We start from the raw sequence: 22749 nt of genomic DNA, 5'->3' as shown, positions 1-22749 counted from the left end.
TTTGGCACAATAAATAAATGCTGGCACTCCTGCGGCGGGCGGTGCTGGCGGAGAGGCTGGCGGCGGTGCCAGCCCTCGGGGACACCCCAGGCTGCCTGACCCCGCTTTGGGGAGGTTTCCAGGACCGTGACTCCTTGCAGGCAGACCCCGTGCCTGGAGCTGGCCTGACACCAAGCAAGCTGCACGCAGCCCCAGGCTCCTAAAGTGCTGTGCAGACGTTTAGTACTTGGCACAATATTTTTTAACGGCGTTAATCACCCCCCCGCTTTCACCCCAACAAGGATACAGGTGTCGCTTCCTCTCTCCTTCCTTTGTAACTGGCCCTAAAATCTGTTCCTGCCTTCCTTGTCATCCCCATTCCCCTCCGCAGGCTGCGGATGCCCCCCAGGTACTGGGTACAGTGGTCCTGGGGAGGCTGGGCATCGCTATCAGCTCAGGGCTGGCCAAGGGCAGTATTGGCTTAAAAAGTCACCCCTGGGTGACAGGCATTTTTTAAACGTATTTTTGGTCTTTGACCTTCTTATTGCTCACGTCAGAGCTGCCTGGAGCAGCTCCTGCCTACCCTGCAATGCAGGACAGAAGCTGCTCTGTGGTTTTCACGCTCCATCTCCCCCCAGACACATCTCCCACACTCTCTACCCCAACGGGGACAGCCCAGGGCAGCATTTGGGCATTCACTGACATTTCCCACCCCGTCTTCACCACCTCTCTCCAGCTGCTTGCCCCCTCTCCAGCTTCCCAGCATCCTCCCATTGCTACCCCCATGCTCCGAGGCACCGGGGCTGAACCACTGAGCCAGGACCCTCCTCTCCAGCACATCTTGTGCTGCTGCTTGGAGCAGGGAGAAGGAAAAAGCAACATTAAAGCCCCCCCCAAATCTTTTTAGCACCTTGGAAGGACGTGGCCCATCGCAGGTTACCCGCAACCAAGCCACTGTCACTTCTTTTTGCTCCTTTTCACCTTTTTCCCATGGCACTGTCAAGAAAAACCATGGCATGGCTGGGGGGGAGCTTGAGGAAAACGTGGTTTTCCTGGGAATTTCTGAGTGAGCCGGGTCGTTTCCAACCCTGGCAGTGCCACCCATGAAAACCATCGCTGGAAGTGGGGGGAAGAGAGAGAAAAAGACGGGGAGGAGGAGTGGGAAGGAGGTGAAAGGCTTCCCCTGCCCGCGGTGGTCCTGAGCGGGTTACCTGGCTGCCTGGCCCCTGCCTGGTTCGCTCGGGGCCGGCAGCCCCCCGGGGAAAGCATCGCTGCTGGGCACCCCTCCGCCGGCGGCTGGCCCGGCCCCGGGAGCCGGGGTGGGGTCCCCAGCGGGTCCCCCCCTGGCAGGGGCGGTGGGGTATGGGGAGAGGGGCAGAGCGGGGCTGGGAGTGGCGGTTCCCAGGGGAGCGCTGGGACCGGTGGTGGGGGGTGAGCCGGTGGCCGAGGAGGCTTTCTTGCCGCAGGATTCACAGCAGAGCTTGTTGTAGCCTGGGATGGTGCAGTAGCGGGCCAGGACCTCCATCTGGCAGAAGATGGACTTGTCCCCCAGGCAAGGCTCCCCTGGAGAGGGACAGAGCAGGGAGCAGCATCAGAGAGCACGAAGGAGGAGGGCAGCGTTATGCTCCCACCCTGCACCCTTCCCGTGGTCCCCAAAGGACACGGGGTGCCCCCCTCAGAGGGTGCTGCCAAGCCTGCTATTGCTCTCTGCCCCGGGGCAGCGATTTTGGCAATGCTCCTATGGGAGGGACTTGGAAAATGAAGCCAAAGCGCTCGAGGCTGCAGCACGGAAGAGATGCAGCATTAAAAAAGATGCAGCATTAAAAAGATTAAAAACACTCCAACCCCGCTGCAGGATGGGCAGCTCCCCCCAACCCGCCCACAGTTCCCAGGGGAGCTGCAGGAGCCCTCGGAAGGGTTATCCTGTCCCCGAGTAGCAACACTTACTGGAGGAGATCTTGCTAACGGGGTTTTTGGGTCCGTCCTGGGGCACCCGCGGCCCTTTGGGCATGCTGTGGTCGTCAGCGATGCCAGAGAGCTTCCCTGCGGAGAGAGCACCACGATATGCCCAGCTGCCACGGGAGGCTGCGGACACTCGGAATCGCTTCGGAGGGAGTTTTGGTGGGAGATTTTTATGGTTTTAAGGGACCTCCTTAAAAACGAGGCCCCTCGAGGAGCACCCAGTTGGCCCAGCACTTCAGCTACCCAAAAAGCCCCCCCGAGATGAACTCCACGATGCCCATCTCCATCGTACCCTCAGCTCATCGCATCCCCAAACTGCCAGAAAAACCCAAACCCAAAACCCAACCAAGAACAGAAAAGTGTGACATTTTGGCCACCGTTTAACCCTTTCTCTGCCAGCAGCACCGGGGACGTTCAACACGACCTGCTTTGCTGGCATCCCCCACCCCGAAGCCAAGCTGGGCTGGAGGCACGCAAGAGGGTGGGTCCCCGCCAGCGTGCCACCCACCCCGAGTGCCCCCTCGTCCTCTCACCTGGGCAGAGGGCCACGTGGCAGCCCTGGACGGTCTCCGGCTTGTCGCCCTCGCATCGCCCGCCGCTCTCGCTGCCTTTGCAAACCACCTGCCGCTGCTGGACGCCTTCCCCGCAGGTCGCCGAGCACTGCGCCCACACAGACAGACGGACGGACGTCGGGGAGCCGGCACGACTCGGAGGGGTACTTGCAGAGGATGACTCCTCGGGTGGATATTGCTTTCTACTAAGGGCTTAGCCCCCACCCACTCCAGCAAACACCCCCTGCTCTCTGCAGGGTGCACGGGGATGCTATTCATAGAGTCATAGAATGTGAGGGGTTGGAAGGGACCTCTGGAGAAGGGTCTGGAGGGTCTGACCTATGAGGAACAGCTGAGGGAGCTGGGGTTGTTTAGCCTGGAGAAGAGGAGGCTCAGAAGTGACCTTAGTGCAGTCTACAACTACCTGAAGGGAGGTTGTAGCGCAGTGGGAGTTGGCCTCTTCTCCTGGGCAACTAGCAATAGGACAAGAGGACACAGCCTCAAGCTTTGCCAGGGGAGGTTCAGGTTGGACATTAGGAAGCATTTCTTCTCAGCAGGGGTCATTAACCATTGGAAGGGGCTGCCCAGGGAGGTGGTGGAGTCACCATCTCTGGAGGGGTTTAAGACAAGACTGGACATGGCACTTAGTGCCATGGTCTAGTTGACATGGTGGTGTCAGGGCAATGGTTGGACTCAATGATCCCAGAGGGCTCATCCAACCTGATTGATTCTGTGATTCTGTGAGTCCAGCCCCCTGCCAGAGCAGGACCAATCTAGGGCAGGTTACACAGGAACGCATCCAGACGGGTCTTGAAAGTCTCCAGAGAAGGAGACTCCACAACCTCTCTGGGGAGCCTGTTCCAGCGCTCTGTAACCCTTACGGTAAAGAAGTTCTTCCTCATGTTGAGGTTGAACTTCCTGTGCTCTAGCTTGCATCCATTGCCCCTTGGCCTATCACAGGGCACAAGTGAAAAGAGGTTGCCCCTTTCCTCTTGACACCCAGCCCTCATCTATTTATACACATTAATCAGATCCCCTCTCAGTCTTCTCTTCTCCAGACTCAAAAGCCCCAGGTCTCTCAACCTTTCCTCATCAGGCAGGTGTTCCAGGCCCTTCATCATCCCCGTAGCCCTCCATTGGACCTCTGTCCCTCCAGTAGATCTCTGTCCCTCTTGAACTGGGGAGCCCAGAACTGAACGCAATGCTCCAGGTGAGGTCTCACCAGGGTAGAGTAGAGGGGGAGGAGGACCTCCCTCGATCTGCTGGATCTCTGTCTAATTTTGAGTTTCCCCACAAACCTCCATGAAAACATCACCGCCTCTTGTACCCTTATCCCCATCTCCAACCCTCTACCCTCCCTCCAGACCCCACCACGCAGCCAGGGGGGCTTCCTCCCCATCCCCAGCTCACCTCTGACCAGGCACCCGTCCTCCACTGTGCAGGGCAGGGCAGGCGGCCACAGGGCCGGCGGGTCTCGGGCCGCTGCCCGGGGCAGTACTTGGTGTGCAGGGTACGGTTGGTGCCATCCTGCAGACGCTGCACGCACTGCACCGCCCGCGCCTGCACCCCCAGCTTGCCGCAGGACCTGCTGCAGGCACCCCACTCCTCGGCCACCCAGCTGCCAGGGGGGGCAAAGACAGACACGGCAGAGGTGTTAGAGGCAGTGCCCGCGCTCCCAAGGCATCCCCAAACACCAGCGTAGAGGGGACGAGAGCAGCCCAGGCCAGGCGGGGAGGACTTACGCTGGCTGAGAGCACTCCTGGAGGTTACAACGCCGTCGGATCGGCTTCGGCTTCTTGCTGTTGTCACAGAAGTTTCGGTGCACCATGCGGTTGTCGCTCCTCCGCCGGCAGCCGTACTTGGTGTACTGGATGCCTGGGGGGGCAAAGCATGGGCGGTGAGGCAAGGGGTCAGGTTCAGGTTGGACATTAGGAAGAATTCAGGAGGTTCAGGTTGGACATTAGGAAGCGTTTCTTCTCAGAAAGGGTCATTAGCCATTGGAAGGGGCTGCCCAGGGAGGTGGTGGGGTCACCATCTCTGGAGGGGTTTAAGAAAAGACTGGACATGGCACTTAGTGCCATGGTCTAGTTGCCATGGTGGTGTCAGGGCAATGGTTGGACTCGATGATCCCAGAGGGCTCTTCCAACCTGATTGATTCTGTGATTCTGTGAGTCCCACCAGCTCCCCGCCTGGTCCCTCTCCTGCATCCCTGCTAGGACAAGTGGTCTGGGATGTCACCGCCCAGGCGGGACCCAAGCAGTGCTTCAGCCAGGCTTGCAGAGGATGCTTGTGTGGGTGCTGACCCCCCCCAGCCTCCTGGGCTCACCCAGGCTGCCGTGGGGTGCACATACAGAGAGGGGTGAAGCAGACTCAGCCTTCCCCTCATCCCTTCCCCAAGCTGCTCTCCCAAAAACCCAGGTCAAGACGTCAGAGTCTTGCAAGGTGAAAGCACGAGGTCTTCTCCATCATTTGAGGGTTAGGTAGGTTGGAAGTGACCTCTGGAGGTCCAGTACCTGCTCGGAGCAAGGCCAGCTTGGAAATAAGATCCCACTGGCCATACCAAGGCAAGACTTTCATCAGCAAACCCCCGATGCCAGCACACGTGCTTCCTCCCAGAGGGAAACAAACCTCTGCCAGAAGCTCACGTGTGCTACCTGCCCTCCAACACGGCACCTCCCGCTATGTCCACACCTATCTCCGTGCAAGTCATCTGCAAGATCACTACCCCTTGGCTCAAATTGGGTTAAAAATAACCAACCAATTAAAAACTCATAGAAGGGACATGGACAGACAGCCAAAGGTACACACACGTGATCACGTGAGCCTGTTTTCATAAGAAAACTGGCTAAAATGCTCCCCCCAAACTGCTCTGCAATAATGGGTTTTAACATCATGTTCCCACATGGTAGGTCCCCCAAATCACAGAGATGCAAAGAACGTGGGTACGGGTGTGGAGAAGAAAGCCAGGCCTCCAAGCAGTACCAGGTCTAGGTCTAAAGCCTTGCCATGTGTGATCTTGGGGAGAAACGATTTCAAACAGCATCTCCATGTTTCCAAGCCGAAGATGCCCCAAAGGGCTCAGGCACTGCCTAACATACCCAAGCGTCCTCCCAAGCACGCATTGTAGGCTGCTAGGAAGGGAAATCTACCTCCTCCGCACGCCTTGGAGCACTGAGACCAGCTCTTGAGGGCCCACTCGTAGGAATCCATCTCCTCAAGCAGGACGTTGTTGTTTCCGATCATGGGCAGCAGGTCTTCATGAATGATGTAGCGGTACATCAGGCTGCTCCTCACCTCTTCCTCCTGAGGGATGACCTGCAGGCAGAGAGAGGATAACCGGAGAGGGGGAAGGAGAGGAAGGAGGGATGCCATGGTAAAGAGAAGGGAAGAGGAGGCCATCAAAGGAAAAAGAAGTGAACAATGACCACATGGTATGGTACACACAAGAGCAGGAGAAATAAACCCCATTACTACCTCTACCTTGACTAGGTGGGCTCTGAACACAGAGTCTGCCCTATGGCAACGTATCTCTCCAGTTGCGGAGAAAAACGCTGCCCAAACATCCCAACTCCAGACTTGGGCGGCATGTCCCTGGCCTCTCCTCTGACCTGCAGGACCACAGCCTACACCCAAAGCCAGCGCCGTCTGTGGGGATGGACAGGACCGCAGATCTACCCTTCCCTGGGTGCCCAGGGAACCCAATCCCTAACTCCCCCAAATACCAGTATAACTAAAATGAGACGTGGAGTCATAAGCACCTGCTGCACAGAGCAAAATACAGCTGGACTCAAAGGCAAGCACCCAAGTGATGTGTCCTTATGCCATTCTTGCATGCAGCTCCTTGCCCCTTCCATTGGGCTAGCTCATTTCCCTGGGTTTGGTACCATGTCCTATGCCCTCTCTCTACCAAAGTCCTTCCATCATCTCCTACCTCCCATCTCAGACCCCCTCCTGTCCCTGTACCGCTGGGTGACGGTCCACCCCAACGCCCCCAGAGGATGCATCAGCCAGGCTTACCAAAACGCTGACGGCCTCGTGCAGAGGCCCGCTGGTTTTCAGGCTCTCCTTGCCCTGTTCAACGGTGTATTCCCACTCCAAGCCCATCTCAATGAACACTTGGCTTTTGGCTTCTTTGCCCTTGGCGTTAAGGATGAAGTTACCCGTGGCTTGGTTCTTAACAGCTGGAGGAGAAAGGAGGTATTTCAACGTCATCTGAAGGACTGGAGTGATCCAAATAAGACCCTTTGGGTGGGAATTGTCAGAATAGGGCCAAGAAAGAGGCAGTGGGTGAAGGGAGAGGTGAACTACGGGGTACTCACCAATGCTGTGGGATGCCGGCTCCATCTCTTCTATCTGAAGGTGCCTTGCCCCAGCTGGAATCTCAAACATCTTCAAAGCACCTGCTGAAAGGGAAGGAGGAAGGATGGAGGGAAGAGAAAGAGCAGGTTTGCTCCACCCAGACACGCACCCACATATGAATCCAGCTGACCCTGACCGAATCGGCTCCCAAACCCACCCAGCCCGCTCACCTGGCTGCTTGGGGGTCTTGGCCAGCGTGCCCTTCACCGTCCGGCAGTGGGAGTTGTCCCCCCCGCAGACCCCACACTTGTCATCCTGCTTCAGGGAGCCGACCTCCTTGTCACAGCCGACGTGCTGTCACCCGTGGGGAAGAGAAGACAAGCGTGGGGTTACATCCCTGCAGCCCATCCCACCGTTCCACCATCCCCATAGCCCTTTGCTGCACACAGGGCTGGTCCCCGGGCTAAAACATGCGTCCCCGTGGGGCAGCAGGTCAAGGGGATGTCTCCTGGACAGGCAGAGGACAGGGGCAGTCACGCAGCAGCCATCAGCTCCTCACCACGCACTCCCCCCGGACGCAGATGCTGTAGGGGTCTCGGTAGCTGCAGCGGGTGCCGTCGTGAACAACCTGGTTCATGAACACCACGTCCCCCGTTCCCTCGGACTGGCAGATCAGCTCACACTTCTGAGCGTCTGCGGCAAAACGAAAAGTAAAGGGGAAAAAGGAGGCGGGGGGGGAAAGGGTTTGTGGAAATACGTTAGGGTGATTGAAGATAGAAACCCATCCCAGCTCGCTACGTGACACTGGAATGCAAGACGCTTGGCTGCGTGCACGAGGAACCCCGAGCCAGGCAGCGCCGTCACCCCACCATGCCCAAGGAAAACAAGTCCTCTGCGTGCCAAAGCGCACAGAAAGCGGAGATAAAACTTGTAATGGATTTATCTCTGGCTACCACGACAAGGGGCTCTCAGAAGGAGAGCGCAGGAGGAGCAGTGGGATGTTTCAACCAATCAATCAGGTTGGAAGAGCCCTCTGGGATCATCAAGTCCAACCATGGCCCTGACACCACCATGGCAACTAGACCAGGGCACTAAGTGCCATGTCCAGTCTTTTCTTAAACCCCTCCAGAGATGGTGACTCCACCACCTCCCTGGGCAGCCCCTTCCAATGGCTAATGACCCTTGCTGAGAAGAAATGCTTCCTAATGTCCAACCTGAACCTCCCCTGGCAAAGCTTGAGGCTGTGTCCTCTTGTCCTAGCACTAGTTGCCTGGGAGAAGAGGCCGACTCCCACTTCACTACAACCTCCCTTCAGGTAGTTGTAGACTGCAATGAGGTCACCTCTGAGCCTCCTCTTCTCCAGGCTAAACAACCCCAGCTCCCTCAGCCGTTCCTCGGAGGTCAGACCCTCCAGACCCTTCCCCAGCTTGGTCGCCCTCCTCCAGCTTGGTCGCCCTCCTCTGGACTCGCTCCAACACCTCAACATCTTTCTTGAAGTGCGGGGCCCAGAACTGGACACAGGATTCAAGGTGCAGCCTCACCAGTGCCGAGTACAGAGGGACGATCACTTCCCCAGACCGGCTGGCTACACTATTCCTAATAGAGGCCACCAGTGTGGCTTCCTCTGGGAGAGGAGGCAATTTGGCTACTGGTCCTTTGCTGGGACCCGACGCCACTCACCGTCGTGATGCTCGTAGGGCAGCCAGGCATGCTTGCTGTTGTGGTGGGTGTAGTAGGAGTTGCGCTTGGAGCACTGCTGGGCACGGAAATCCTGGTAGGGCCCCGGGCACTCCTCGGCGTTGCACACTTGGTGCTCATAGGTGGCTCCTGGGCAGTGGTGCCCACCGTACGCCGGGCTGGAAAATAAAGCGGGTGGGTTAGAAGAGCATCGGGGAGGGGGGATGATGTTCAAACATGACACAGGTCAGCACACATGGCAGGAGCAGATGTCCTCATCCCCGCTGAGCAAGGGGAAGAGCGAGGAACCTGTCGCTCTCGGTCGCTTCCAGCTTTACCCCCACTAAAAGGCAGAGGCCAAACATACGGCGGGTTGTCGCAGCTCCGGCTGCGAGAGCGCACGCCTCCCCCGCAGGTCCTGGAGCACGAGCCGAACTTGGACCAGGAGCTCCAGCTGCCATCCTGGCTGTACGGCTGCTCCGACGTCTTCCAGATGCAGTGACCCTTGAAGCACCACTGGAAGGGAGAAGAAAGAGGGGTGAGCTCCACGTACCGGCAATGAGAGCCCTCCTGCACCCACAGCACTACAGAAATGGCTCGTGGTTTGCAGAGCACGGGAGGAAGGTGCTCTTCATTGTGCCCTTGACCACGTCCCTCCTATCGGCACCAGGACCAGGAGTGGTCCTTTCTTTCCCTAACATCAAATTTTGGAGTTCCTGGACTGGTTTTCTCTCTCCAGTCATAAACTGCCTCTCCCTACCCATGCAGATCCTCGGGCAGACACTGAGTTACACCTGGGTCAGGACTAGAGCAGCCCTGGGGATGTCTTCCTGCTGGCACAGATGGGGATGAACCCAAACTTTTGCCAGGAGCACAGCAGCAAGCTGCTGGGCATTTTGGTAAAGGAAATCCAGAGCTCCACACTTCTTCCCAGGCCTGGCACGAAGCTGTGGTGTCACCCCATGGGCACCCAGACCTGGAGTTTAGCTCCAGCCCTGGGGAGGTGGTGGAGTCACCATCTCTGGAGGTGTTTAAGAAAAGACTGGACATGGCACTTAGTGCCATGGTCTAGTTGACATGGTGGTGTCAGGGCAATGGTTGGACTCGATGACTCCAGAGCTCTCTTCCAACCTGTTTGATTCTGTGATTCTGTGAAAAGCCAATGTTGTCATCGGTGCCCACCATGAAAGATGCAGGGAAGGTCCCTGAAGGGGCAAAACCCTTCCCAGGCCGTGCCCATCACAGCCTGAAGGAAGGACATCCCAGTCTAGATGTTCGGTGCCCTGGAGCCACACACCAGCACCACGTGCAGCACAGCTGTACACCTTTCAAAAAGCCTCATATTTCAGAAGCTTTTGGCAAACCGTCATTCAAGCAGGCAAGGAGGCAGCATTTTCAACAAAATTGGTGGGATTTACATGGAACTTCATCCAATGTTGTTGGATACTTTATGCCCATCCATTCTCTGGCAAAGAACCACCCAAAAAACTACACAGGCCAGCAGCTTTTCCCATGTATCCACGCAGGACCCAGCCCCTACCTTGCCTGGAGAGCACTCGGTCCCGTCCAAGGGAGGCCCCTTCTTGGTCTTGCAGAAGTAGGGGTTATCCGGGTGGCTGCACCACAGCTGCTTGCAGGGGTCGAAGGTGCGGAACTGGGGAGCACAGAGGAGCTGGGCTGGGACGGCAGCACCCGTCCTTGCCCCTGGCTGGGGGTCCCGGCGGGGCAATATGGGCATGCAACCGGCACGGGCTCCGTACTCACCGCCGTGCACGTCTTGTAGCCCACGCCGAAGTCAAAGCGGCACTGCTCATCCATGGAGTAGTTAATGCCCGGCAGCTTGGGTAACGTGGGCCACTGGTGCTCGAAGGGGTCATCCAGGAGGCAGTCGTAGGAGCTGCAGAGCAGAGGGAAAGCGGGGTCAGACGCAGAGGACTTCCCTCCTTCACCCGTTCCCTCACCTCCAGATTTAGATATGGAGAAATCTGAATTGTCTTGGCTCTGACAGTGACTACCCACCGCTGGAAAACATGTTTTTCAGCAAAGAACTGTGTGGATGTATTGGGTCTGCGTGGCAAGGTTTTGGTAGCAGGGGTCTACAGGGGTGCTAGAAGCTTCCCCTCTGTCCGATAGAGCCACGGCCACCAGCTCCAAGTCAGACCCACCACTGGCCGAGGCCGAGCCCATCAGCGACGGTGCGTAGGGCCTCTGGGAGAACATAGTTAAGAAGGGGAAAAAGTTGCTGCACAAGAGCAACTGCAGCCAGAGGGAGGAGTGAGAATATGTGAGAGCAACAGCTCTGCAGACACCAAGGTCAGCACAGAAGGAGAGGGAGGAGGTGCTCCAGGTGCTGGAGCAGAGGTTCCCCTGCAGCCCATGGTGAAGACCACGGTGAGGCAGGCGGTGCCCCTGCAGCCCATGGAGGTCCATGGTGGAGCAGATATCCACCTGCAGCCCATCGATGTCCATGGCGGAGGGGGTCTCCACCTGCAGCCCATGAAGGACCCCACACCAGAGTAGGTGGCTGCCCAAACAAGGTTGTGACCCCGTGGGAAGCCCATGCTGGAGCAGGCTCCTGGCAGGACCTGTGACCCCCTTGAAGAGAGGAGCCCAGGCTGGAGCAGGTTTGCTGGCAGGACTTGTGACCCCATGGGGGACCCACGCTGGAGCAGTCTGTTCCTGAAGGACTGCACCCCATGGAAGGGACCCACGCTGGAGCTGTCTGTTCCTGAAGGACTGCACCCCATGGAAGGGACCCACGCTGGAGCTGTCTGTTCCCAGTTTTCCCCAAGTTGAGCCTGTTTTGCCCATGATGGTAATTGCTGGGTGATCTCTCCCTGTCCTGATCTCGACCCACGAGCCTTTCATTATATTGTCTCTCCCCTGCCCAGCTGAGGAGGGAAGTGATAGAGTGGCTTTTGTGGGCACCAGGCATCCAGCCAAGGTCAACCCACCCCAGCGTCCCCCAAAGACACGTACCCCTGCCCTGCCCGCAGCTCCCCAGGGGACAGAGCACCTTGGCACTACTGGGTACCACCACTGCACCCACTTCCCTGCTACTCTTCTTCAGGTTAGACATTAGGAAGCATTTCTTCTCAGAAAGGGTCATTAGCCATTGGAAGGGGCTGCCCAGGGAGGTGGTGGAGTCACCATCTCCGGAGGTGTTTAAGAAAAGACTGGACATGGCACTTAGTGCCCTGGTCTAGTTGACGTGGTGGTGTCAGGGCAATGGTTGGACTCGATGATCCCAGAGGTCTCTTCCAAGCTGACTGATTCTGTAATTCTGTAATTCTAGGCCCCAACGCATGGAAAGCTGCTGGCCTGTTCCTACAGCTTTTTTTTTATGCAGCACACAACATTTTATAGCCTAAAGTACAAGCCACACAGGCAAAAACACTTGAGATCTGGATTCGGGCTCCACCAGCAAAGATCATCTACAAACCATTGCTTTGTTGACATCTCTAGGTTCATCAAGCTCCTATTTGTCTCCAGCCCCCACAGCCCAAAGGCTCGTGCAAACCAAAGCTGTTTGTTAGCAGAAGAAAAAGGGAAAATAACCTCCCAAGGACTCATTTTTGCTCTTCTGGCCAAAGCAAGCCATCCCAACGAGGACCTGCCCACTGCTTGCTTCCCACCAGAGCCACTGGGTACAAACCACAGGCAGTCATGGGAGAACATCCCCCTCCAGGTTAAAACTGACTCACTGAATGTAGCGGTTGAGCTCCTGCTTGCTGCAGCGGGACCAATGGTAGCGGTGGAAGGCGGCCTGGACCAGCGGCGCCATGATGCTGCCCATGCTGGTCTCGTCGGCGCAGCGGTTGCCCTGGCCGTCGTGCTCCATGCCCAACCTGGGGGGAAAAGCCACCGTAAAGTTGAGTTCCTGAGGGATTTACACCAGCCCATTCGCGTCATGGTGGTGAGCACACCTGCACCACCACGCTTGTCCCCCCACGCCGAAGGGGACCGCCAGCTCTGCCCGCCGTGACTTACACGTGGCCGGTCTCGTGGGCGACGACGAACGCTGAGGAGAAGCCATCTTCGTGGTTGAGGGTGCAGCTGCGCAGCGGGTGGCACATCCCCGTCACCGGTGCGTAGCCTGGGGCAAGAACGAAAGGAAGGAGAGGGGAAGAGAGGAGAAGGAAAACCTTTGAGAGAGGGGGGGAAATTAAAAATTTTAAAAAAAATACAAAAAACACCACAGCCTGGCTTCACTGCAACGGGAGGAGGAAGGTGCTGGAGAGGAGGAGCTGCCCAGGTCACTTGGATGGCAGCCCAAGGACTTGCTCACCAGCACAACCAAAAGCAAGCTGAGGTTACACTGAGGCTCGCCAGCATCTCCCTGGGCCAGCGAGAGGGCAGCCAAGGGACCCACACGTGCTTTATTGGTGCCGGTGACCACCCCATCCATCCCCCCCCCCGCATTCTTCTTTATTAAAAAAAATAATAAAGAAGAAAGGAAGAGAGAGAACAAAAGGCATGAGGTGTCCCCTCAAGCCCTGCCAAAAATACAGCCCGGCTCGGGGCCGGCTGCAGGGGACCCCTGCGATGCACCCACGCCAGCCCCAGGCATGGGGGCACCCCCCAGACCCCGGCCCTCGATCAAGTGCAGTGCAGTGGGGCAGCTGCGGGCAGGGAAGCCTTCCCCCTGCCATTCAGCAATGCATCACCTCCACTTTGGTTTATTTTCCTTTTTTCCTCTCACATTATTTCTGCCCAATTCAATTAATCCCTTGGCACCTTCTAGAATTTACTTTCCAAATTTTTTTTTTTTTTTTTTTAAATTATTTTTTTTGACTGACCCTTTTTGGCATCAAGGGAAAGGAAGTTAGTGAAGGAAGGACTTAGAGATCCAAGAGGCAAAAGTAGGGCAGGACCATGCTGGAGAACTCGTGGATGCTCATGGAGGAAAGCTCAGCGAGCCAAGGGGTGCTGATGAGCTGAGGGTGGGTGTGCACCCCTACACCTGCCCTCCTGCGCGCACCCCGGCCAAAACACGGGGTTCACAGAATCACAGAATCAATCAGGTTGGAAGAGCCCTCTGGGATCATCGAGTCCAACCATTGCCCTGACACCACCATGGCAACTAGACCATGGCACTAAGGGCCGTGTCCAGGCTTTTCTTAAACACCTCCGGAGATGGTGACTCCACCACCTCCCTGGGCAGCCCCTTCCAATGGCTAATGACCCTTGCTGAGAAGAAATGCTTCCTCATGGCCAACCTAAACCTCCCCTGGCAAAGCTTGAGGCTGTGTCCTCTTGTCCTATCTCTAGCTGCCTGGGGGAAGAGGCCGACTCCCACTTCACTACATCCTGCCTTCAGGTAGTTGTAGACTGCACTAAGGTCACCTCTGAGCCTCCTCTTCTCCAGGCTAAACAACCCCAGCTCCCTCAGCCGTTCCTCGGAGGTCAGACCCTTCAGACCCTTCACCAGCTTGATCGCCCTCCTCTGGACTCGCTCCAACACCTCAACATCTTTCTTGAAGTGCGGGGCCCAGAACTGGACACAGTTTATGTGGGTTTATGGAGCCCACCCTTCGCCATCCTCATGAGCCACTCGTTCCACACCGAGCCAGCGCCCAGGGATCGACTTGTGACTGATTGCCCTGGAAGAGGGTGGAGAGGAAAGGATGCAACTGCGCTCAGCTCCATGCCCAAGCTGAGCGACTGGGTGGGTCCCGGCACCCCACAGCTGGCCAAGGACAAGAGATTAAAGCCAAAGATAAAAGGTTTCCCACAGCTCTGCCCTGAAGTCATAGAATCATAGAATTGTTTTGGTTGGAAAGGACCTTTAAGATCATCGAATCTAACTATTAACCTGTCACTGCCAAGCCCACCACTAACCCATGTCCCTCAGCACAACATCTACTCATCTTTTAAATCCCTCCAGGGACGGTGACTCCCCCACTTCCCTGGGCAGCCTGTTCCAATGCTTGACAACCCTTTCAGTGAAGAAATTTTTCCTGATATCCAATCCAGTCAACAGTAATCAACTTTGTGGCTGCACTGAGCGCATCGGATGCCTGATGGGACAAGGGACAGGTTGCTGCTGCACCACTGGACACCCCGAAGTTACCATCACCCCAGGTATAAGGCAAAACCAAGGCGGTTTGGGGCAAGCATTTCCCTTGATATTTCCATTTATCAGCGGAGCAGAGATTTTCCAGGGTGTCCACCTGCGCTGGAACTTGTAAAGGAAACTTCTCTCATTCTAATAATTTAATTTTTCAAAACAAGCCCAGGCATGGACCTTTGAAGGGCTCACTCACACGGTATTTTGTGGGAAGCGATGGATGCATTTTTGCCTGTGCTCCAAGCGAAGGAGGTCAGGTGAACCCAAATTGCTGAGCAAAAAGCCCAAGATTAAATAAATACCTGATTCTTATTACATGCAGAGCGAGTTCACTTCTGCCTGCAAAGCACCACACAACCTCAGCAAAACCTCCGCAACAACAAGGACCTTCTCAAAGAGCTTCAAGAAATACACTCGGGGTTTTATTTACTGGGGGCAGCGTTTGTTTTTCATCTTCCCCACATTCAAGTGGGCAACAAGACTTACTCCAACGAGCAAATAAAATAAAACACCTTGAGAAAGAGAGCGGAGGAATGACGTGCTCGATGGGCACTGCAGCCAGAAGAAAAGCAAAAAGTAATAGGCCAAACTCAGAGCTTGAGGGAGAAAATCAGATCATTGGGTTTAATCATACAGTAACGAGTCAAATCCTGGATAAATCACTTTAAAAGATTTCACCCCCCCCCCATGAAACTTTCCACAAGAAAGATCAAAGATGTGGAGAGTTTTCTGTACAAGGGGAGAGCAAATGTATTTTGTCTAGGATGAAGATGGGACACGTTCCCAACCAAAGAGGCTCTGGATGTCTGGATGGGAGATGGGACAAAGGAATATGAAAAGGTGGATGCCCAGGAAGGCAGGCGCTGGTCTCTCATAATTAAGACCCCAGGGAGAACTGGAAGAAGTATAAAGGGTTCTCCACAGAAGAATGATGGCGAGAAGCAACCACTTGGAAAACACTTAATTGGTAAAGACTAGATTAGCCTGCAAACGCTTACCAGACACACACATAGGAGAAACGGCATGTCCTCACCATACCTGCAAGACACCAGCCAGTCTCTTCCTTCCTCCAAATGCACCTTATTCTTCTTGATATTTGCTTTCAGCCTCTCTGACTTTCTACACGGACCACCAGCCTGCTCAAAGGCCAACTGTATGTGATTACAGGGCAAGAAATTAAATCCGAGCAAAAGGATCCTTCAGCCTGGGCCACAAAGCCCTTGGTGCCCGCCCGCTGTAGAGGGACACAGCACTCTCTTCTCATTTAGAAAGGGCTTCAGCAGCAGCAATTAATTATTCACAACCCATCTGTCCACCACCAAGAGGCATTTGAAGGGCAGGGGTTTATTTGCAACCCGCATGCGAGGGCAGTGCAGCCCAGCTCCCCTTCACACCTTCCAGCTTCCCTCGATTCCCAAAGCAACAACTGCATCAGCTTTCCAAAATCTCTCCACGGCGGCCACGACTGCTCCCATCCCCACCAAGAGATGCCGTGAGCAGGGCTGTTGGCAGCACCGAGAAGTTTTTGTAAACCTCCTTAGGGCTCGGCTTGGACCTGCAACAGAGAAGAGCTACGCCACAAGACCACAACACTTTGCAAGGACTTGCACCCAGTGCTGCGCTAGACCAGACGCTGGGCTGGTTTGAGCCATGTCTGATGGGGATGTGGTGATGGAGCACGGCTGGCTTGCCAGCATGGAAATAGCCTGGGCTAAGAGGACCACGCGGGTTAACGAGTCAGATTCAGCGCCATCTCCATTGCTAACCGGGCACACAACTGGAAGGAGTGATGAGGCATCAACCTAAGCACGGGCTCCATTCCCAGGTCCCTGTGACTTGGAGGACTTCATGCTCAAAGGCTTCCTTTCTCTCAGCTTGTTCATTTAGGCTGTAGGGTCTTTGGGGTGGGACCACCTCTGCCTTCAGCTCAGCTTCAGCGTACACACGAGCAGGGCAGATGATGCTTCCCAGCTGGCACGTACACCCTACAACAGCAGCTAAAGAAGCCAGCAGGTATTTGCCATCACCTCAGCAAGCCGCTTAGATACCACCAGCGAACACAGGCCATAAGCAAGTATTGCAGGGGTCATGCTCTGGTCCTTCATTGCATATTGCCCTGAGCTATATGCATATGAGGATATGAGGAAAAGAAGATATGAGAAGATATGAGGAAATATGAAGAAAAACCTCTTTACTTTGAGGGTGGCAGAGCACTGGCACAGGCTGCCCAGGGAGGGCTGGAGTCTCCTTCTCTGGAGATATTCAAAACCCACCTGGACACAACCCTGTGCAACGTGCTCTGGGTGACCCTGCTTTGGTTGGTTGGACTAGATGATGTCCAGAGGTGCCTTCCAACCCCAACCAGTATGGGATTCTGTGAGCTGAAAAGGGATGATATGGAGCTAAAAGGACACTGTTTTGAGGAAGATAGGCAGGAGTAAGCAGAGTGTTACTATTGCAGCAGCCCAACAAGAGGGCAGCTCCCAGTGGGTGAGGAGCACCCACACCTCAGGACATGCAACACAGCCAGGCAAGGACACAGCAGCCTTGCGGACTTCTGCAGAAAGCCAACGCCCGTCCCAGAGATGTGTGAAAAGCAGGGAGCCAGATCCACAGGGACAAGGGGAAGGAGCTGGAATGAGCACCCCTACACCAGGGCCACTCCATCCATCTCACAACTCCTTCCCACCAAGGGGGAGTCCAGCCAGTCTCCCCCCTCTGCCAACATGCCAAAAAAGGTCCTCTCACCAATGCCTTTGGACACAGTCACTTTGCCAGGAAGGGTCCAGAAAAACGAAACAAAACCTGGTATTTCACCCACGCTGCCGCGTGACTCTGGACAAGGTGCCCAAGGCAGGTCAACGGCTTGGCAGGGAAGGTGTTGGCACAACCCAAGCTCTGCTCTTTGATGGCCAATAACACGTTCAAGAGGGCTTCCAGGTGGATGTCTCCTGTGGTTCATCCCCTGCTGTGGGGAGAACCTTTTCAGGGAGGCAATCAAGGTGAGGACACGACTTCTTCTCCATCTCTCCTTCCTCCCATGTGCACCAGAAGGACTCGTGCTACAAACCAGTGTGATTTGTCCACTCCTAAGAGGGCCAAGAAACCAACCCACATAAAACCAGGTTTTGAAGGTTCTCCAGAGGACGGAAAGGACTAACTGGCCCCATGAAGCTCCCTGTGGTATTTCATCTTTTTTGTATTATTTTTAAACTGTTTAGGGCACTTTGGGACAAGGGCATGAAACCAAAGTAGGGGCAAAATGAATAAAGAGGATTTTTTTTATCCATTCAGGTTGATGCTCCAGATTAATTCCATCTTTCTTCTACTTCACATTAAAAAAATACCAATTTTTATAACCTTTTTCTGGACCTTGCTGGCCAAGAAACAGACTGTGTTTGCAAGAAATCCTCTCCCCTCGCTGGCTTTCCCCCAGCAAACTGCACATACCTGATCGAGATAAGTACAGTACCTTGCATACCTGCAGGACCAAAATCTTGCCTGGTGAGGAATACGGCGTGGTCGTGGTACTCGGCGTGCTCCGGGTCGGAGCGCTGCTGCGAGTGAGCCCAGCGGCAGACCTGCTCCAAGCTCCGAGATGGGTTCCCTCGCTCTATCAGGCTGACTGACTGGGTAAGGAATTAAAAAAAAAAACAAAAAGGAAATTAAAAGATGGGTAAGTTAGTGAGGGAGAAGGAGCCTGCCAAGAGTTCTGGGGTCAGAAGGACTCCTAAGCAGGGCTTCTCCATCATTAGAAGCAACAACATCCTGCTTTGTATCTGCAAAGCATCTTGCGCCCTTGTTTTATTTAAAAACAGCAAGGAAATCACTCCCACAAATGGATGTGGTCTGGTACAGGAGGGTGTATGACCCTCTTTGGTCACACAAGCACTCGGGGCAGCAGTAGATAAAAGAGGAGAGCAGCTGGGAAACGAAGAGGATTCAGATTCCCAGCTCCTGCACGGGCTCCTCGTCGAGACGTTGCGAGATGCTGGTGCTCAGCAACGAGCAGAGCAATGCTCCCCTGTAAAACTTGACCCACAGAGACTGAAACCCCAATGGGAAATAGGTCGAGGTGTCCAGGACTGTTTTATAGGAGTCACTTTGTCCATCTTTTTTTTTTTTTTGTTCAAGATTACACTCTCTGATGCTCTATAAAATAAGTGATGCTCTCAGGTAGGTACCTGCTGAGCCACAGTAGTGGGAAGAAAGGTAAGAAATATCGCCCTTCCCCCTGGCCCTTGCACTTTATAGGATAAAACCTATATCCTAAAACTTTATAGGTTTTATCCTATAAAGTGCAAGGTGGGACACAAGAAGCCGCAGGAGGACTCGCTCAGGAAGCATCAGACCCAAACAACAGTGAGCTGAGATCTCGTCTAGATTCAAACATCTCCTCACCCCGGGTCTCTAGGAGGCACTGGGTCTCTGCTGGCCAAGCAGATGTCTGGAACAAGCAGGGTTTTTTTCCCCCCAAGACCTAGTGGGGCTTATTTGTGGACCACACACACAGACATCACCGTGTTGAGTCATTAATACCCTTGTGAGAACGCTTCACGTAGGATAGGGGCTTGCCGCCAAAAGTATAGCAAATCATGTTGTTTTAGAGAAAATCTTTTGGCTGCCGTGCTCAAATGAGCCTTAAAAAATAAATGCAACCTGAGCAATCACATGAAACCTTCCCGTGTGTTTTCTGTCCATGTCCAAGCCACCCCAGAGCTGCGGGACAGCCAGCAAAGCCTTCCAGGGCTGCTGAGACAAGGCTGGGTCTTGGGTTCTCCTCACTAATAACCAGCTTCTGCCAATTTGTCCCACCACCTACTGCCACCCTAGAGCTTCTGACAAAGCCTCTCATGTTTTTTTCCCCCAGCCCAGAGCAAGCAGATAAAGGCTGATGGCAGCCACCTGCCGTCTCCCTGGGGACCTCTCTTTGCCCTGGGGCTGGAGGGCTATGGGGCTCTCCAGCCCTTCAGGCTCCAGAAACCAACCAGCTGAGGGTTCAAATTCATCCCTGCTCAGCATAGTTGTCACTTGGGCTTCGACAGCTGACCTGAACAGCCACAATTTTCTAAGCCAGGGCTTCCCTAAGTGCTAAATATTATGGTGATGAGACACTAAGCCATGGTGTCACCGCACGCTTGCTGGCCTTGGGAGAAGCAGCAGCTGCCTGCCACGTCTATATGGCATTTCAGTGACTCTCCTTCCCTTGCGGGGCAGGGCTTGAGCTGGGAAAGCAGCCAAAAAGCAGGGGCCAGCCTGCATAGCATCTCCTCCTCACCACGTCCGAGCGCTGTATTTACCTGGCGGTATCCCACCATGATCATCCTGACCAGCACGATGTTGATGTGAACCCCCAGGGACTCGTCGTGATAAATTTCATCCACCTGAAGAGGAGAAGGAAAGAAAACAGAGAAGTTAAGACCATTCCAGCTCTCAAGTTCCTCCTGTCCTCCACGTTCCCACATTCAGCATCCCACCCCGCTTTCCAAGACCATGTAGACCAGGTGCAAAGATCTCATCTCCCTCCTCCCACCCCCAGATTTTTTTTTATTTTTCCCCTATATAAAAACCATAAAGTCAAAAAGCCAAGCTGGAATAAGCCAAATTTCCCCAGGATGGGTGGCTCAGATGGTCAATGACATCACCCATCCCGTCAAGAGAGCAGAGGAGGGCTGTGTTTCCCACGGCGGCTGCCTCCACCACCGAGCATCTTGCTATGAGCCACTGCCCCCTTCGGAGTATGAATTCCTCAGATGGAAGGAAACGTTTCGGACTCCAGCATCCTTGAGTTTGGTGGAAAGAAAAAATGGCTTTTTGGGGAGAGGCGAGCGATCGTATCAAAGCAAGGGCATTACTCAGTTATACCGGTGAGTCAAGTTTGACCTACCACTTCAGAAACCCCAGGAGAAGACAATACAATAAAAAGAAGAGGGAAGGCTTGTGAGTCAATCAGATATCTATCAACGTCAGCTATTAAAAATGACTTTGCAAAGGAAATAATGAGCTATAACCTTTTCCTTCTGCGTTTCTAGGATGAATAAACAAATTCTCCTCCCAAAGTGCTACCACGAGAAGAAGACCTCCAGATGAGAAAGGTCCCTGCGAGCTGAGCGTGGTGACAGCTGGGTACCGAGAGAAGCACTGAGCGGGCAGCCTTAAAGCCACACAAGCGCAGGAGACCTTGCACCAGCCTTCACCCACTTGCACAGCACGTGTGAAAATACAGCTCGGACAGAAAAAAATACAGATTTTCAGAGAACGGGACTTTCTTATTCCCCAAATGTCTCCAAAATGCCACAAACGGGGCTTCAGGGCAGAAGTTGAGGAAGTGAAATTACAATAATTTGTAATATTGACTAGATTTAATGTTTAAATTAATAGAAATTATATAGAATTAAAATATACTTGTTCAACTTTGTCCAAGAGAGAAATAATTTACCTCAGTTCTATCATACCTTTCCAGACTAGATGAATATTATAAAGCCAGATTTATGGAGCTTTTCTCTTTTTCCACACCCACTCAGGCTATTTCTAAAGCCAAAGACCCAGCGCTAACGTTTCCCCATGACAATTAATACCCCCACGGAGCAGCTCTGAGCTTTGAAGAGAGGGTCCTGAGCCTGCCACATCTTGAAAACAGCAAAATTGATTTTAAAAAAAAAAAATCAATAAATAAATTGCCAGTCTCCATTAATGCACCCCTTTGGCTGTAAGCCCCGCAGGGTCATTGCTTCAGCAGCGTGGAAAGATAACGCCGCACAGCCCATCCCATTGGCTTGTCCCCAAGTTGGGATGCTCCTTCACGCTGCACCATTCAAAGACAATGGGACCAGGTACCCCTCCAGCCTCTGAGCCCAAGGGTCAACCCCAAACCCCAGCCCCTGTTTCGTCTAGGGGAGGGCAGCAGTTAGGCAGGGATCTGTACCTAACTGATACCAGCTCGGCAGTGACCTTCACAGTGAATTCAGAAAGCAGATGTGGAACCAGACTGCCCAAGGCTACAGACTTCCCTTAATAGCCACGTATAAATAATTGATCGAGAAAAAAGAAAATTCAAAAGGGCTCAGGGCTTGCTGCCCATCAGCCCGCCCTGGAGCTGGTTCAAGAGGGCAGAGGGGATGGAAATGGGTCCGGAGAGCAGTTTGCAGGCTGGGCACAACTCCCCATGCCCTCCACGGGTGCCATAAAATGAGTAAGTCTTCAAAGAAAATCCCCCCCCCCCAGAAAATACCTGCTCAGCAAAGGGCTGCGCTAAAGGGAAGACAGATGGGATAAAGATCTCCTTATCCCTCTCGCCCACGTGGTTAGCTGTCCAGCCTGCATAATACCATCACCTGGCACGAAATGCTCCCCTATTTCATTTAAAAGAGGGGTTTTTTTTATTCCCTCCTAAAACAGACTAGCCCTTAAGGCTAGCTGCGTGCTAAGGGCAAGCCAGCAAGAACAACCAGCCCACAGGCATCTCCAAAGCCCCCAGCCCTGCAATATCAAGGGGACGACGCTAAGCTTTACCCAGCACGAAAGGAACATTAAAACCTTGTGCACCCTCTCCGAAACGCTTAATAAATTTGCAAAGTGCACCCCCCCGCCGCCCCAGATCCTCGCTGGCGCTGGGAGCGAGCGAGGCTGCCTACCTAAATCCCTGCAAAGTCTGGCCAGCCTCGAGCCTGCAGCCCCAGACAGGAGATCTCGACAGCAAACCGCACTGGCAACGGCGAGACCTCGCCGTTCTTCAGGGAAGGAAAACAAAGAGAGAGAGAGAGAGACACGAGAAGAATTTGCCAAACCAGCAGAATAGCTGACATTTCAAAACCCCTGGATCGCTTACTCAGAACAGCCAAGTCATCTCTAAGCTCCTGTCTTTTATTCCCTCGCTCCGTTTTCATACCGGCAGATTCACCCCAAGCCTGTTTTCTGGAGCTGAGGGGGTAGAAACGGAGGCAAAAAATCCTCCTGACCACAATATCGGGCTCGCTACACGTGCCTGCACCCCGTGCCGGGATGTACACCACCCTCTGCAAGGGCTGAGCCACATTACCCACATTTTCTATACGGAGAGGTTTGCTCTGCAGAGCAAGACTAGATCTTATCACAGCTCCCTACACGACAGGCTGTGTTGTCCCAAAAAACATAGCAACAAACCCGTGAGTCTCGGCAGGGGGTGGGAAAACACGTGTGCATGCCTAAGAGAGACAGTAAAGGTATTTTTTG

The 22749-nt window shown here is 54.2% G+C and overlaps 1 protein-coding gene across 1 annotated transcript in view; it reads right to left on the bottom strand.

Moving 5' to 3' along the window:
- Positions 1–1186: 1186 nt before the first annotated feature.
- ADAMTS14 (ADAM metallopeptidase with thrombospondin type 1 motif 14) overlaps positions 1187–22749 on the bottom strand; it is a 36709-nt gene continuing 15146 nt past the window's right edge. The window contains exons 5-22 of the mRNA XM_068416650.1: positions 19839–19922; positions 18011–18167; positions 12459–12564; positions 12173–12316; positions 10233–10365; positions 10009–10122; positions 8836–8984; positions 8472–8647; positions 7351–7484; positions 7022–7145; positions 6812–6892; positions 6510–6673; positions 5642–5807; positions 4235–4367; positions 3903–4110; positions 2475–2601; positions 1927–2022; positions 1187–1542 (exon numbers count right to left, since the gene is read on the bottom strand). Of these exons, the coding sequence (XP_068272751.1) occupies positions 1187–1542; positions 1927–2022; positions 2475–2601; positions 3903–4110; positions 4235–4367; positions 5642–5807; positions 6510–6673; positions 6812–6892; positions 7022–7145; positions 7351–7484; positions 8472–8647; positions 8836–8984; positions 10009–10122; positions 10233–10365; positions 12173–12316; positions 12459–12564; positions 18011–18167; positions 19839–19922 (2652 nt within the window). The remainder of the gene's footprint in view (positions 1543–1926; positions 2023–2474; positions 2602–3902; positions 4111–4234; positions 4368–5641; positions 5808–6509; positions 6674–6811; positions 6893–7021; positions 7146–7350; positions 7485–8471; positions 8648–8835; positions 8985–10008; positions 10123–10232; positions 10366–12172; positions 12317–12458; positions 12565–18010; positions 18168–19838; positions 19923–22749) is intronic.

Source organism: Nyctibius grandis, chromosome 20 (assembly GCF_013368605.1).
Source record: "Nyctibius grandis isolate bNycGra1 chromosome 20, bNycGra1.pri, whole genome shotgun sequence".
Classification (NCBI taxonomy): domain Eukaryota; kingdom Metazoa; phylum Chordata; class Aves; order Nyctibiiformes; family Nyctibiidae; genus Nyctibius; species Nyctibius grandis.
Note: the sequence above shows the minus strand (reverse complement) of the source record. Positions and strands in the feature narration are given on the sequence as shown.